General features: G+C 36.0%; 1 protein-coding gene across 1 annotated transcript in view; it reads right to left on the reverse strand.

The window, feature by feature from the left end:
• LOC134528335 (serine/threonine-protein kinase 3-like) overlaps positions 1-15792 on the reverse strand; it is a 38572-nt gene extending 22780 nt beyond the window's left edge. Inside the window, exons 1-6 of the mRNA XM_063361878.1 lie at positions 15577-15792; positions 12851-12977; positions 11632-11712; positions 9605-9785; positions 9092-9319; positions 8111-8216 (exon numbers count right to left, since the gene is read on the reverse strand). Coding sequence (XP_063217948.1) covers positions 8111-8216; positions 9092-9319; positions 9605-9785; positions 11632-11712; positions 12851-12906 — 652 coding nt within the window. The 5' untranslated portion in view covers positions 12907-12977; positions 15577-15792. The remainder of the gene's footprint in view (positions 1-8110; positions 8217-9091; positions 9320-9604; positions 9786-11631; positions 11713-12850; positions 12978-15576) is intronic.
• Positions 15793-16550: the final 758 nt, after the last annotated feature.

Below are 16550 nucleotides of genomic sequence, written 5' to 3' on the forward strand. Positions count from 1 at the left end.
TTTGTTGAAAATGAGTTAACTGCAGAAATACATGTTTTCTTTCATCCTTCATGGTCTGTAAGAAGGGGATAACTGTATCTCTAATAGTTTTTAAGATATGACAGGGGCTAACCATAAATAATTAAAATACAGTGATGCATTACAGTGTGCTCATTTTGTTTTTCTGCTCTCCTGAAAAGTTTATGTTTTGTAGTTAGCCCCTTCTTACAAATGACAGACGATATATATTACATATAAAGTTTACATATATACACAACGTGGATCCAGTGGTGGAGTCAGGATTTGTGTATGGGGGGTGTTAAGATGCATAAACCCCCCCCCCCCGGTATTAAAGCGGGGGGTCCGGGGGTCTTCCCCCGGGAAAATTTGGATTTTAAGGTGTAAAATAGTGCTATTTTAGCAGTTTTCGGTAATTAAATTTAAATATTGTAATGGTAAAATTTTTATTAATTTTAATATGAAATTTGTTTGAGTGATGAATAAGAAATTAATTAAAGATTTCGTGCTAAGGGGGGGGGGGGGGTTGAACCCCTAACCACCCCCCCCCCCCTGGCTACGCCCCTGAGTGTATCTAAAACATGTACAAACTTCGGCAGGCTGTTTCTGGAAAGAATTCAAGACGAAAGCCTAATAACCACTTTACTCATAAATCGAGTTACGAACCTCCGAAAATGGAATTTTCCATATCTTGAAATTAACATCATCAGTAAGTAAACTGTGGCATATGATTTTTTCAGAAAGGAAACTTTACACCTTGCAAACGTGCTTTGTAATGCCTGCCCCGGTTTTTTTTATATTTATTATTAGCTTTTCAGGTGGTAAAATGTGCTAAAACAGAAATGCAGTTATATTCATTGAAGGATGTTCATTACAACCTACGTATCTAGTGGTGAAAAATTTGCGTTCTACAAAATCATCAGACGCAGTGCAAGTTATTCAAGAATAAGAAAATTTGATTTTTGGGGGTTCAAAACTCCGAATCCATTGACGAGAAAAGTATGGTACACAGGTTTTCGTCTTGTATTTTCGCCAGGAATATTCTGCCAGAATTTGTGAGTATGTTTTAGATACACGTATATAGAATACATTAGAAAGTTTACATATATATATATGGAATACAGTAGAAAGTTTACACATATAATATATATAATATAGGGATGGGTCGATTCGATTCTCCGATTCCTCGATACCACCGATTTTTAAAAAATTTGGGTACTCAGTATCGGGTACTAAAAAAGGGCAAGGTAGGTTAGGAATCGGTTAAGTTAAGAAAATACAGTAGTAATATATTTTCGTCTGAACTTTACTTACTTATTTTAATATATCTTACCTGCCGTATGCGCATAAAATTCCTAATAATGCTCATTATTATTAAATATTAATTTTATACGAATAAAAATAATAAAAACAATGTTACCGGGCATGTTTAACCTCTAATTAAAACTCCACGATCGAAGAACATTATTCCTCACTCATGTATTAGACGTAAATAAATTGTAAAAAGACTTATTAATTTTATTTGCAGTTAAGAAAAGTCCATTGTTTTTTGTGAAGAAAGTGACGGTTATGAAACGAGATCACATCACGTGTCGTCACCATTTTAGTTGTGAGCCATACAAGGATGATGGCCTCCACAAAATCTTTGGTGGCCATAAAATATAAAGTCAAGTCGAAACGTATCGATTCGTTGCGTACGGGACAAATTGTATAATGAAAGCAACAATCGATTTTAAAGAATTCTCTGGCCATACCGCCAACAGAGGCTCGTGTTTTTTTCTTGCAAAGGAAAACCGTAATAATTACTAGAAAAACACTTGAAAATAGTTTTAGCAAAACAATATTTGTGCCAAATAAATAGCATAAATGCGCAACAATTCACAGTAACCTCAATAGCACGACGGTGAATTACGGAAAATAGTAATTCACCGTCGTGCTATTGAGGTTACTGTGAATTGTTTCGCATTTATGCTATTTATTTGGCACAAATATTGTTTTGCTAAAACTATTTTCAAGTGTTTTGCTAGTTTGTTAGTAAAAAAAATGTTCGCCGACTGTCGTTTCAAATTACGATGCGAATGGTCTGATATTGTATCAACATGTCTAAAGTTTGGGAACATTTTCGCATCAATAGTGAAAATAACAAATATGCAATTTGTAATCATGGTAGTGCGCAAATTTCACGGAGCGGTACTTACAAATCTACAACCAATTTAATGAAGCATTTGAAATCCCGGCACACATTACTACCAGAAAAAATAGTCTTTGAAGAAAAACAAACTTTTGTTTACAGCACTGTCACCAACTAAGTCAAAAGGTACCACAGAAAAAAGTAGTGCTACCTTTGAACCCATTTTGAACAAAGATGTTATGTTATCGGCGTTATCGCCTGTTAAAGAACCCTGTCTAAATGTTGAACTTCTTTGTGCACAGCCTAGTACTTACTAGCAAACAAACTTTATGTGAAGATGCTTCTTCACTGGTAATTGAAAAAAAAAAACCCTCAACATTTAATCCTAAGTTTATAATTATCCTTTATACATGTTATTATCATTATGTAATGCATTCAATTCTTAAGTAGTTTTAATTATGTGACCAGAATTACCAGGAATCGAAAACTGGAATGACTCGGAATCGAGAATCGAAATTTAGGAATCGGTACCGGTATCGGAATCGATAAAAATGTGTACTCAACCAATCCCTAATATAATACATTACTAACTTTAAAAATGTATATAGAATACTTTAGAAAGTTGACATTCCGTGTTCAGCCCTTGCAAGAATCGAAGTTTTTCAAATCGCATTCACAAAATAATAAGTAATGTGTGCAGAAAATATAAAAGATTATGGAGTACCTATATTTTAAGAAAATTATATGAAATGAATTTACAGTAGAATAGGTCCATGGGCGTATATAAGGGAGGGATTTTTGGCTCATTTGGGTATGTAGTAAAGTTCAAGGTCACATAGTCGTGTATGTATTAATAAAAAGTCACGAAAATGAAATATTGTCAGTAACATTAAATTTGGGGGAAATACAATATTTCAAAAATGTTACGTGTTATTGGGTCAAAGGGTCAGGGTCTCGTGGCGTAGTGCAGGATGTCTGTAATGGTGTAGGTGAAGCACCTTTATTGACTCAGTTTTCATGAATCATTTTAGGCAGTCTCGGTTTTTCGCCAAAAGAGCCCAAAATCCTCCATGTTGGTTGGCTAAGTATTAGTAACGGTTCTTAAATTTCATTAAAATTTCGGGGTATCAAATTGCTTCGAAGCTGTAGGTTCCAACAAGTCTTTAAGCGATAAAATACATAAACTTTCAAGTTATTTTCCACCAATAAGTTTTTTTTTAAATTTACTATATAAAGTACGTCAAAATTTATTTTGAAATAAAGCATAGTCTTAGTAGAAAACCACATATGATACCACAAATTAACGATTAATTGTTAAAGATGGAATAGTACCTTAGTAGCCATTGCAATTTGTTTTCTATTCATCTGTTCATGCGTATTTATGAAATTTTTAGACACGTGAGATTTTTTACAATGTTCTCCAGTCGCGGTGAAAATTACGATTATTGTAATGTACTCGCACAAAACAGAACAAGAGCACATAAAAGCTTCACCACCAAAAGTAGTAAACATTAAATAATTGAAGCTATAGCAGCTCATAAGATTCGTTTACCGTGCCCAAAAGTTTGAAATACTCCTCACTTACAAATAAGTGTAACTATGTTACATTGCGTACTGATACAAACATTTCGGGACCAATAACATTTTACGATGTAATTATAATATTCTATTAAACTGTACTCCTCCCCCGTGTATCCGGCATCCAGTTATCCGGAACTAAAGTTGAGGAAAACATCTGCTGGCCCGTACAACCTCACAACACGATGCCCTCCTCCCTTTCCTTTTTCCCCTCCGTCAAACCCATAACACCCATTTATTTGCCTTTTATGGTAGACGCGGTAGTTGCTTACAGCGTTACAACTTATCTTTCAGGTCGCACGTCGACCTCGGCCGGCCGCTAGTGCTAGATAGTGAATTGGCAATGCAGTTGTGCCATATATATTTTGGACGTTTAGTATTTGTTTATACTGTGTTATGTGATGTCAGCAACAATTAACATTAATGTGTGTCCAGATGTAACAATAGAAAATATGTAATGACCAAAAAGAGTCCTGGATAGTCGTTTTTAAATCCTCTGAAATCGTGTTTTTAATAGACGCTATATATAATTGCTATGCTACGCTTATTTGATAAGTTTCCATTCACGTGTGACATTTCAAGAGTAGTACAGTTAAAGCACCCTTCAACAATAAGTCCCACAAGCGGAACTCCCGATATCCGGAAATAATTTTCAAAAAAAATTAAAACATTACAAAACACCTCCAAAACATTTCCGCACTGGAACGAGGCGTTTTTGCTTTTACCTGACTGTACATGTAGGCGCGCGCGCGCATGTCTGTCAGAGAGCTAATTATAGCCTGTATTTCCCGCGCATTGCGTAAATACACCGCTGGTTTTCGCGTAGGACGTGAATTACTATAAAGATATTCATCCTATAAGTAGTTTTATTGATTCACTATGTCAAGTAAACGGAAAATTCCGGCCGGCCCGAGAGTATATACACCGACTCCCACTATACACGCTGACACACGTGATAGCGAGTAACATTTACTTCCAATGTGTGATGCTTTCAGTTTGTAGACAATAATTTAGTGTGCAAATATGTATTATGTAAATATTTATACTTTAATATATGGTTAAACAGTCTACTTTTATCTGTATTTTCTATCTCTGTGTTTTTAAACGAGATGCTTGAAGTGTTATTTTTGTGTATGTGAAATGTAAACTGTGCGTGGCATTAACTATACACTCTCCAGGAAGTGTGAATCACTAGCACGTCAACACAGAAGTAACACAACACTGTAGCTGTAGGCCTACTACCTCCCCCGAACCCTCTCCATCGTCCTCTTCGCTCACGCACGCCCCCACCCACCCACAGAGATAAGAAACACCCGCTTGCCAGCTTGCTAGAATGAAGGTTATTCAACCAGCCCGGAGTTTTACAACCCGGTACGTTTTGAAAACAGTACTTGTAGATCTACATATTTTTTATTGTATGGTTTTATAACTGTGGAAAATATTTACAGTAGAACTTTGGCTATACATATAAGTTAATATGTGCAGCATGTAAAGGCCTTTTTATTTGCCTCCCTACCGCAACTCCCCTTACCCGGAATTTTCCCATAACTGGAATAGACATCCCCCCAATGATTCCGGTTGAGGAGTGCTCTACTGTATTGCATAAGGCTGTCCGAACGTTCAAAATTTCGAACTCGAACCGAACTTTGAAATAGTTCGGTTCAAGTTCGTGTCAATAAATTTGGGTTCGAGTTAGTTTTTTGTGACAACACTAGAACTTGTTAGTTTCCACATTTTAATAATACTAGAACCACGATTTTACGTATGCTCACGGCAAGGGCGCCCATATGGCAGTTTGTGGGGGGGGGGGGGGGGCAGACTATATGATAGATTGTAGAGGGGGGGGGGGGGGGGGGGGCAGACCTTCAAAAATTGACAAAAAGTGTCAAAAATTACAATTTGCCAAAAATCCTCAAAAACCCATACATTTTTTCCTCTTCCTGAAAGCTGGGGGAGGGGGCCACGGCCCTACCCTGCCCATGGGTATGGGCGCCCTTGGCTATCGGTTCCAAGGATGACATTCGTAAAATCGCTGCCTTTGTAAAATCGGGGCTGTCCCATTTGCCCCCCCCCCCCCCCCCCCCCTTTTCTCCCCAATTTATTTCTTTAACTTTTCGAACTAAATACATTTGGTATTACTTGTGTGTATTTTGTCGTTATAAACAACGTATCATTAAGTATTAACGACTATTACTGCAACGAGGGGGGAAAAAACCTCCGGCCGCAGCACATAGAGTAAGTAAAGGGAGAGGCGCCACTCCCATAGTAATGATAGTTTGCTTAAATTTGTAAACAAAACCCTTGCGATCATACCATTTCTTTGCAACTTGAGAACAAAAAAATTACAGCCAGATACAACCTGAGAAAGGTTTAGTGTGTGATAGTTGGCACCTTTGTAGTCGCCATATTTTATATTGTTTCGATAAAGGCTACTGATATTGTAAAATTGCTTTATGTTAGTCCTTATAATGGGACGTTAAACTATTTCCGCAATAGAAAAAAAAAAGATTCAAAGTGGATTCGAACCCTCAAACATTAGTTTAAAGCTATTTCAATTCAATTCAAAAGTTTTTATTTACATAAAGTACCCTTTACAGTGTTTTATACAATATTTGTTGACATGCCAGCACTCTGTGCTCTTTTGCCAAAATTTACATTTGTTACATTATAAATTACAATGACAGAAACCGAGAATACAGTTTATTTGAAGGAAAATTTTAAAAACCTTTTAAAGCTATGACGTCTTTACCCACATGACCACCAATTTATCTAGAGAAAAGTTAAACAAGTGTATAACTTATATAATATTTTTCTGCACTAGTTAAGTCCAAATTAATTATACAGCCAGATTGAAACTGATGATCGTTTAGTAATGAATTTTATTTCTGTTTATTATATTTATTTTCCATTCCATTATTAATTTTTTTTAATTTTCAACTTCAAAAACTACAGTAGCAGCCCTAGCAGGTAATATGGAGAACGACAGGCCAACATGCTCTAATTTTCGTTTTCGGCAAAATGCCACGCAGCATCTAGTTTTCAGTGACATTTTAAATTATATACTTTTACTTTCAAATCCCATTATTACCACGAGACAATACAAAGATGGCCGTATGTAATTATAATAACTGGATATGTAATAAACTAAAGAGATCAAAACTTGTAATTTTTTTTTCGATGTTGGTGAAACATGGTATGATCACATTTTTAAGGATTCAGTTTGTCCTATCTACTGTCACCAGCGTGTTAACGTGGAATGCGCACTGGCTTCGCCAGCCCGGCGCCGCCCGCCCTTTCCCGCGCTATTTTCCCACGCTGCGGCCGGTCTCGGATGCTACAGTCTCTGCGCTGCTGTTATTTGAAATATTCAGATACATGGAAAGTGATATACACTTGTTTTAAAGATTTTGGAATCAAAAACAAACTAATATCATCAATTTAAAAATAAGTTACCTAACTTTTATTTTTCCGCCTTGCAGAAAGAAGCAGGTTTCCTTTGTCACTATTCTTTTTAAAACGTGTCTTATAGCCACCAATTGCAGCGTTTCCCACCTATTTCAATTTAAAAATGTGGCTTCATGGTAGCGCGATACAACAAAACAAGTAGTGACGATCTCCGAAATGTGCGACATCTGTTATGTGTTACTGCAATGAACCTCTGCGTGTGGAGTGCCCGACATCTGTGTGTGGACGCGTGAACTACGATGTGTAAAATTCGTTCTTCGTATACCGATTACAAAGGTTACGGCGGAACAAATTTTTCAGCTGGTATTGCTTCTAAATGGATCCTGCTGTTTCTAACTCATGCACACATATGTGTTGTATAATATTATTATTTTGTTTCCCATTTCCAATCAAATTATACTAGCATTCGTCTACTAAACTTCGCCGTTTTTAGAAACAATTAGTTAATAAAATAAGACGCATACCGAAATTTCGAGTAATAACATTTTAAGATCCATTCTTACTCTGTAAATAATATTTTACCAAAATCTAATTTATGTCATGGTATTTACAGAATCTGCTCCACCGCAAACGTCGATTTTGCTGCTCGGAACCACATGTATCGCGCACTCTTAACATGCATTTTGCTGTTATCTGGTGCCTTGACTTACATTTTCCGAGTCCTGACTTAACATAAAATTTAGTCCTCACCAATCAAAACTACCGGTCAGAAGCCTTAGGAAACAGAGCCAACTTCTAGCTTTCATTTCGGTAAAGAGACCTTGAAAACTGATTACTACACTACTACACATCACTGCACACAAACATCATATTCAAGGCATCAGCTTGAAAGGTCTTAAACAAGTAAAAATTACAAAAAATATTTTTTTTTGACCTGTTTGGTTTAACAATATTTCCATGAACTTGGATGGAAAAAAAAAGGCCAGATGGTAACTGTACCTAGACTCCAGATGTCGACAGCACAGTCATATCCTATCTCCTGTATGACCTCAGGTGCCATCCAGAACGGAGTCCCTATCATGGTGTTCCTCTGAGCCATGGTGTCCTACAACACAACAAGCAGTACTGTAGTGTTGCCACGAGCCAAAGCAAGCACGGTTAATGCACAATAGGCACACTACTTGGACTAGTTGCTTCTTCACTTAACACCTTGGGTTATAAGATAAGTATAAAACCTTGTGTCTGTCTGTGTTCATATTTGTGACATTGTCGTTGTATATGTAGTTGTATTTTTGTAAGGCACCTACTGTTAAAGACTTTTCAGCTGTTGGCAGGCACGTTACGAAACCAAATAAATAAAAATATCTACCACCCACCTAAATTATCCCTGCAAGTAAATTAGTTTTGTTTCAAAGTTTGTTGCATGGAATTGACATCTTGACTCTCCGTCACCACTATGGCACCGTACCTAGCTTGGCTCGGCATTTGATAACATGCAGAGGTTGGTACTAATTTAAAGGACGGATGTGATATGCGACTTTGTCGCACAAAACATACAGTAGGCTATAGTTAGATATAGCATACAATCATACATTGCACGATGAACAGATCTGAACACATATAAAGAAGTAGGGCAAAACCTTAAATTTAATGAGAATATACTAATAGACAAGTTTGTGATAAGTTATTTCTATTATTAAATGAAAGTAACACAAGTATGATGTGTGATGGGGCTAAATAAACACCATTTGTATGACGGGCACGTTGTACCTACGGCGCCTACTCACTCTAGGTGCTATGCACGCTCTTCCTGGCGAGGCGTCACGCCAGAGATACTTTGTTCCTATGACGGGCGAAAAAGACAACAACCCTCGACCTGGAGTGATTTCCAGAATCATGGAAAACCAAGATCCTGGGTCCTCTGATACACGAGTCCATAGTCGGCCCGAGATAAGACAAGACGAGCAAGAGCACACTTGCCGTCAGCTGTCCCGCGACACCAAAGTCTGCGAGCTTGGCGTGGCCCTCCGAGTTGAGGAGAATGTTGCCAGCCTTGATGTCGCGGTGAATCTTCCTGCGGAGGTGCAGGTACTCCAAGCCTTTGAGGGCGTCGCACAAGATGGTGGCAATCTCCTCCTCCGTCAGGGTCTTCTGGCACAGCCTCATGATGTCGGACACTGAGCCGGCCCCGCAGTACTCCATCACGATCTGAAACAAAACAGACACGTGCTCAAACACTAACTACTACTACGTTGTGAAGTATGTTCCAATATTACTCTGTTTTTTTGCTAATTTAAATCTACTTTAAATTACACAGAGTTAAAACGGAAACCAACATTTAAAATACTTGTAGATACAAATAAGCACTAATTGTTAAATGCAACTACAAAGATTAAATTATGTATATAACTTTGAGAATGGCTTTTCAAAACATTATGAATGTATTTGAACACCTAAGCAGGAAGCTGGGTCCATGGAACCGGACAAGCTCACCCAGAGGTCGGTGTTGTGGAAGTAACTGCCATAGTACTTGACGATCCAGGGGCTGTGGCACTGCTGCATGATGGATATCTCCTTGATGATCTCCTGCAGGTCGGAGTCGACCGGCACTTGCTTGATGGCCAGCACCTGGCCCGACTCCTTGTGCAGGGCCTTGTACACGCTGCCGTACGACCTGCGAGCAGGAGTCCCAACGCTTCCCACTGCTCGCGAGCTGGTATACACCCAGTTAGCTTGCAGTAAATCTCGACTCAACGTCTTATAGAAGATCGCTGCTAAATTTGGATGATTTCAGTCCTTTATAAATATAACTTTATCAGTCTAAATAAATGTCCTAATTAAATATAAAAATATTCTGAAACACGAATACTGAGTTCAAATATCAGGGGCAGAGATTTATTATTTTTATTTTTTGATAAGTAGTAATATTTAAAAATATACATATAAGAATATTTTTGTGCAATGGCAAAGATATTTGACATAAATACTAATCCAAAACTGCAAAAAGGAATATGCTTTTTTTTGTAGTGGTAACAAACTTTTTTTTTCTTTCTTCCTCCCCCCCTTCAGCACACCAACAATTTTCCTGATTGATAATTGTGCCATCATCTGACTACAACCATTCCGATGTTCATTGTGCAAATGTTGCAATAAAGCATAACTTATTTTAATACATAAAGCCCATTAATATTATTGAAACTGTGCATGTACACATCTATATTGTATTACAATAGCTCTTAACCTTTATGTCAATATTAATTAAAAGTACAAGTATTTGAAATTGAATAAGAACAATCAATTATGTATGTTGATATTTTAAATTTTGAATATTTGCACAGATTTAATTATTTTACTTTTGCATTAGAATAAATGTAACCTTCATATAAAAACACTTGTATTCTTAACCCTGAAAGGGTTATACCTTCTTGCTGCACTCCTACTGGTTACTGGGCTAGTGACAATGTTATGTGGTGGTCTCGGCAGGGCTCACAAGAATGTACATTTAAGGTACCCGCCTAGTCAGGGGTGTATCTGTGTTAGCGAGGCGGAATAAGTAGTGTGATGCTCGCTGGTGCTTCTAGCACGGTATCGCCTCTAATCAGAAGGCTCTGAACTGGCACAGAGTCTTCTTATTGTGCTCCCGCAGAAGGCAATGATGAGATCTGAGTTGTTACCATAATGTTGAAGAATTAAAGATAAAGGTGTAATGGTAGTCACTTTGTGTGCTTTCAACCGGGTGTTTTGTGTTTAAAAATTATACTGAAAATAATGGTTTCAGCCATTTTCGCAATTATTAAAACTACAGTTTAAAAGCGAAATACGGAAACAGAACTACTCTTTCGCCCTCAGCGTATTCTTAAAACCCTAATCTGATATCTTGAGTAATGGTTTTTTCTGAAGCTCTGCACACTGTATGTGTGCCTAGCTAGGCAGGTCCCTTAAATATGTCCAGCAAAAATTGGAGAATAAATCGGCCACTGTGTGTGGTAATTGTAATGACTTCAGAGCCATCCCAGAATTTGCCTGGAGTGATTTAGAGAAACCCTGGTCAGCCAAACTCAGGAAGGATGGTCGGTCTGGGATTCGAGTTCAAGTTCTCTGAAAGTAGAGTTTACTACATCACTATGTAAAAAATAAAATACACTGTTTTAACTTAACATAATGCTATATTAAGACTGTAAAGATTTGCTTTACCATTTTGTAACAACAAACCACAGATTTCTTACTTCAAAGTAAAACCAAATGGTTTTTGAATTTTACACACATAAATTTAATATAGATTAATACATGCAGTGAATTTTTAAAAATTTATACATGAAATGGAGAACAGTTTTTCTCTCTAGGACTTATTCATAGTATGTAATTCATAAATATTTTGTAAGCTAGTACATACACAGATTTTTTAGTAATTATAAACTACCAGCATTAAAAAAAAAAGTACATAATTTTTTAAAGCATTTCATTTCCCAAAATAAAATATAGCTCCAAATCACCCATATGTTGCAAAATACATCACTCACCCTTCTCCCAGTTTACAGATAATATCAAACACTTCTTCTGGCTGGCGGGTCAAACTTTCTTCCGATAGTTTCTTCAACTCACTAAAACACCAAAATACAACTTTTTTTTTTCACCGAAAAAACCTTAAACATGTTGATTATTAAAGATATTTAACATAAGCAGTTTGATTACTTTGACTTAGTATGAAAATACACAATCCATGCTTAGTGCCTAAAAAGAAGTGTCTGCACTTTTCAGGATTTGATGGCAAAACAGTAACATCTAGAAAAAGCAGTAAACAATAAACAAAACTACACACCTGCCAATCACCTTAAAAAGTTCTATTAAAACTACCACAACCTAGTTTTTAATTGACAGTTTGTTGAAAAACTTTAATATCCAAGGTATTCTAACAAATTCTTCAATAGCCTCAATGCTTCCCTCTTAACATACGAGCCCATCATCAATTTTATTTAGTTACCACGAGGAAGAAAATACTATGAGCCACTACAAAGTTTGACCAAAATATATATGTAGGGTATGGTGCTGTAAATCAGAGTTATTTTAAATCCTGCATATAGGTACCATTTAATTTGTTCCTATCAAAAAAACTTCACAATAGGGAGTCCACTAATTACTTTGAATTACTTTGAATTACATTACCTTGAAATTAAAAAAAAATTTAATGAAATAATTTTAAAGGTATTACTCCAAATTCCTTTTCATCCATTTTAAAAAGCTGGGATGAATGGGTGCTAAACTTTTCATAAAACACACTTTTACTGAAAAAAAAAAAAATTAAATCAAAAAATGATTTGTAGTAAAAAATTTAATTAAAATTTAGATTCCAAATCATAAAAATTAGATAATTTTTTTTTTGTTAATTTTATAGCTTATACATTATAAAAAACTTTTCTTTAAAGGCTAACAATGAAATAGAAGAAAATGTATTTTCTAATCCTTATTCCAAATTTTCCTTTACAAAATATTTTTTTTTGTAAATCATATTTTTTAAAAATTGTATTACATTATAAAGTTGTGTCTAAACCAATGTGCTCTTTGAGTAGATCTGGCAACTGTACACCCTGCAACAAGGACAGTGCTAACAGCAGATGCCGTGCATTGGAAGGAGAGAGAGTGAATCCCCACGAGTGGGAACTGCAATCCAAGGATGAGACCTGCTACACCAGCTGTCTGCACAGGACACACGGCACTGAACGGAACTGGCGGCGCACTCACAAGTCCGTCAGCACGGACTGCTGGGGAGGCGCGTCTCCATCCGCGCCACTCGCCATCTTCACACACGGCAGCTAGAGCTCACACCAGGACACCGAGCGCTCCGCTTCTCTCGCATGCCTCATGCATCCTGCAACACCGTGCCGACACAACGACATCATTTAAATCCTTATTTTGTACATGCACACGTGCTAGTATGCAGGGCATGTTATAGAGAAAAACCGTAAAACTGACAAACAGAGATAAACACAAAAAAACACCATGAAAACAAGGGAAAAAAACCAGCTGATGTCAAATGTTGATTGTAAGACCAGCACAATAAATATCCTTGAAAGGAATAAATCAAAACAATGTTAGAGCATAGACAGACACAAAGGGTTGACAACTATAACACAGTTGCAGTGGCTTGTTTTCTGTATGTTTTGTGTATTTGTCTCGCTTTATCTGTTCATCAGGTTGTCTTTATGACATAAGCCTACAGTGCAAACTAGCAATGGTGTATGTCCAAAATAATGATTACAATCAATTTTCCCCATTGTTACTCGACATAACATTTGTAAGCCAGTACACGTTGATGTCTGAAGTGTGAATGTGTTTGTTTTTATTTGGCTCATATATATTGCCATGTTTACTTAATCTGTAGTTCTGTATTTTTCACACAGGCATCCATGTAGAAAAAAAAGAGGGGTGAAAAATTTTGCATTAACTAAGCATAACTAAGAATAAATAACTAACTTAGATAATAAATTTGATACATGTACTCTACATTTCAAATACCTAAAGATGCATTTGTTTAAAAATGATCAAAATGATATATATGTAATACAGTAAAATTATTTAATTATTCTAAGCATAGCTATAAACAAAATAAATGAAAGTGTAAGGATAGTGATGGCACAATATTAAATAAAAAGAAATAGGTGTGTGTTTTACAATATTGAATTGGCTACCTCATGGAATGAAAAGGAGGCAAGTGAGATTTCACCAAGGTAAAATATATATCCTCGAAACCCCTAACACAGCAATCAGAAAATCAGATACTTAGTCCATACTAAATATTAAAAAAGAATTATGCATTACTTACCACTTTATAAAATACCACTCTTAAACGGTTTTGTTATGTAATAAATATTTTATAAAAGTGACAATTTATTGTGTCTATTTCTTTAGTAAAAATGATTAAAATTAATTAGATACTTTTCTTACAACTGTAAACGTAACAAATAGCAACAAATGTGATTGCATTTTAATGTTACGAAATATTCATTTAATTAAAAAAAATAAAATAATTTTAAGCTTTGAGATCATAACACAGGCAGAATTTACATAATAATTAAAAATAAACCACAAAGTAATAACAGAACCCTAGATGTTCTTGTACAAACAATTTTTTTAACGTATAGCTACCATTACAGCCAAATACTCAGCTTTCATTGGCCATACGAAGCAACGTAAACGAAAGAGCTTAGCATTTCTGAGCTAACCGTGCGTGCTATTGTAGATACTCCATTCCGTGAGATCCGTTCTGTTTATGTACATAATCCGTCTCTGTCATTGTATGATGGGGCTAAGCCCGACCTAAATCAAAGTGTACTAGATCCTTGTATGATTACGTAAAATATGATATTTCTTACAGGGGGGCTTTTATGTAAAGTAAAATAAAATTTTGAATATACATTTTTTGAACACTAAGAGGCATACCTGTATTTAACCAGAAAACGTTTCTGAATTCCTACTGGATTCTGAGAAATTTCTGTTTATAGCTTACATTACAATGCATTTGAATTGATGCAGCCACTTCCATTTTTTTTCTTTTCCATGTGGGTCTGTATGTTTGTTTTGGAGAAATTTAGTAAACAGAGGTACTGTTGTAATAATCAAAGGAGTCAATATGATGACTGTATTGCAATTATAAGGGAAACTTGAATGTTTCTACTTTCTGTTGGTGGTTTTTGTAAATAATTAATTGCATTACGGAATCTTCCGTTTCCTGAAATTTGCATTAATAGTAGTATTTTGAGTCACGTAGTAACAAACAATTTGAATGGGAGCAAAAATTTTAAATCACTACAATGTTAGCTACATTAAAAATAATATAAAATTTTTCTTATAGTTGCTTCAGAATCACCAATTTAAGATGTAGCTATCTTGACTTAAAACACAGTCCACATGATTCTAAAGTATTTTTAATGTAGCTATATTATCCCAACCAACTACCCACCTTGTTTTGAAGTATTTTTTTTTATGTTGCTCAATGTAATCGACATTTTCACACATGAACTCAATTTCTCCAAATCATATACACACTGACCCAATGGGAAAGCATAAAAATTTCAGCAGCAGCTTCAATGCACAGGTATTGTAATGAAACCCATTAACTGTGATTTCTCATAAACCAGTGGGAATATAGAAACGCTGTTTTTAGGGTTAATATAGGAATGTCTCTAGTGTTCAAAAAAGGTATTTTCGGATTTTAATTTTTACTTTAGGTAAAAAGCTCTTTGTAAGAATATTACAAGCAAAATATATTTCAAAAACATGATAAACGAAGTACTGACTTGTGTGGTAAGGTTTTCTTAATAATTAAACTAATTATAAATAAGGCACATAAGGACCTCACATTCAAAGAACCACACAAATAAAAAATAAAAAGAAGTTTTTATTTTCTAGTAAAACAGTTTTCCATCGTTAGGTTGCAGTAAAATATCCAAGCCGAAATTAAAACATACCCATATGAACACCTTCTCAAAGTCACAATATCACACGGTGATAGCAAAATGTCAAGCATATTTATTTTAGACAACTATTTCTGTCAAATATACATTTTGTAAATAAGCGTAAACGTAAAGATTATGCTATGCCGCAGAACGTGGAAAGCCTAGAGTGGATATAAAATAGGGTGCTTCAAAGGAATGCCGCACAGTGCTACACCACAGAATGTTAATGGTGTGTACACCACCGACGGAAATGTTAATGGGTAAAAAAAAAAATAATGTTAAACATATTTAATATGTGGCAATTAATTCTCACTAGTCATTTCCCAACAATGAAACCTACAGAACAATAAAATACATAATATAAAACAAAAAAACACTGCGCAGACCTTTTGCACAGGATAATGGTTCACCGAGAGCGAGAAATGGAAATAAAATAATGAGATGTTGACCGATAACAAAGCAGTAAAATTGTATACCCGCAGATGTCCATGCGACTGGCAAGAAAATACATTTTTAATTGTGTACTTGTGTAGGTTAGCGGGAATAACTATAATATAATAACTCTTGAATAACTATCTCTCGTCAACGGCGTTACGATTTTCAGATTCAATTCTTCATCATTTGGAATGTCAGTCCAGTGTCCTATCGCAACACTATGACGCCGACCGCCAATGCTCCTCTATGTCGCATAGACCGCTATGCCTCATCAACGTCTCGCAAAGGCGTGTGCACCGAACACGCTCGTGCGCGCAGCAAAGTGTAGTTCGTGCGACGAGGCGAACGTCAGGCAACGAGTGCTACACCGGCGGAAGGATCCGGCCAGGTGTGGCATATCCCTCCGCCGCACTACAACAAATTAATTTATGTATATTTTTCCACAGGTTTTTATTAGACATTATTTTTCATCAATTAATATTCAGTCCTGTCAAAATTATGTCTCACTGTGCGTTTTGTCCCGAACCTGGCCGGTTCAGTTTTCCGCGAAA

Source organism: Bacillus rossius, chromosome 1 (genome assembly GCF_032445375.1).
Source record: "Bacillus rossius redtenbacheri isolate Brsri chromosome 1, Brsri_v3, whole genome shotgun sequence".
Classification (NCBI taxonomy): Eukaryota; Metazoa; Arthropoda; class Insecta; order Phasmatodea; family Bacillidae; genus Bacillus; species Bacillus rossius.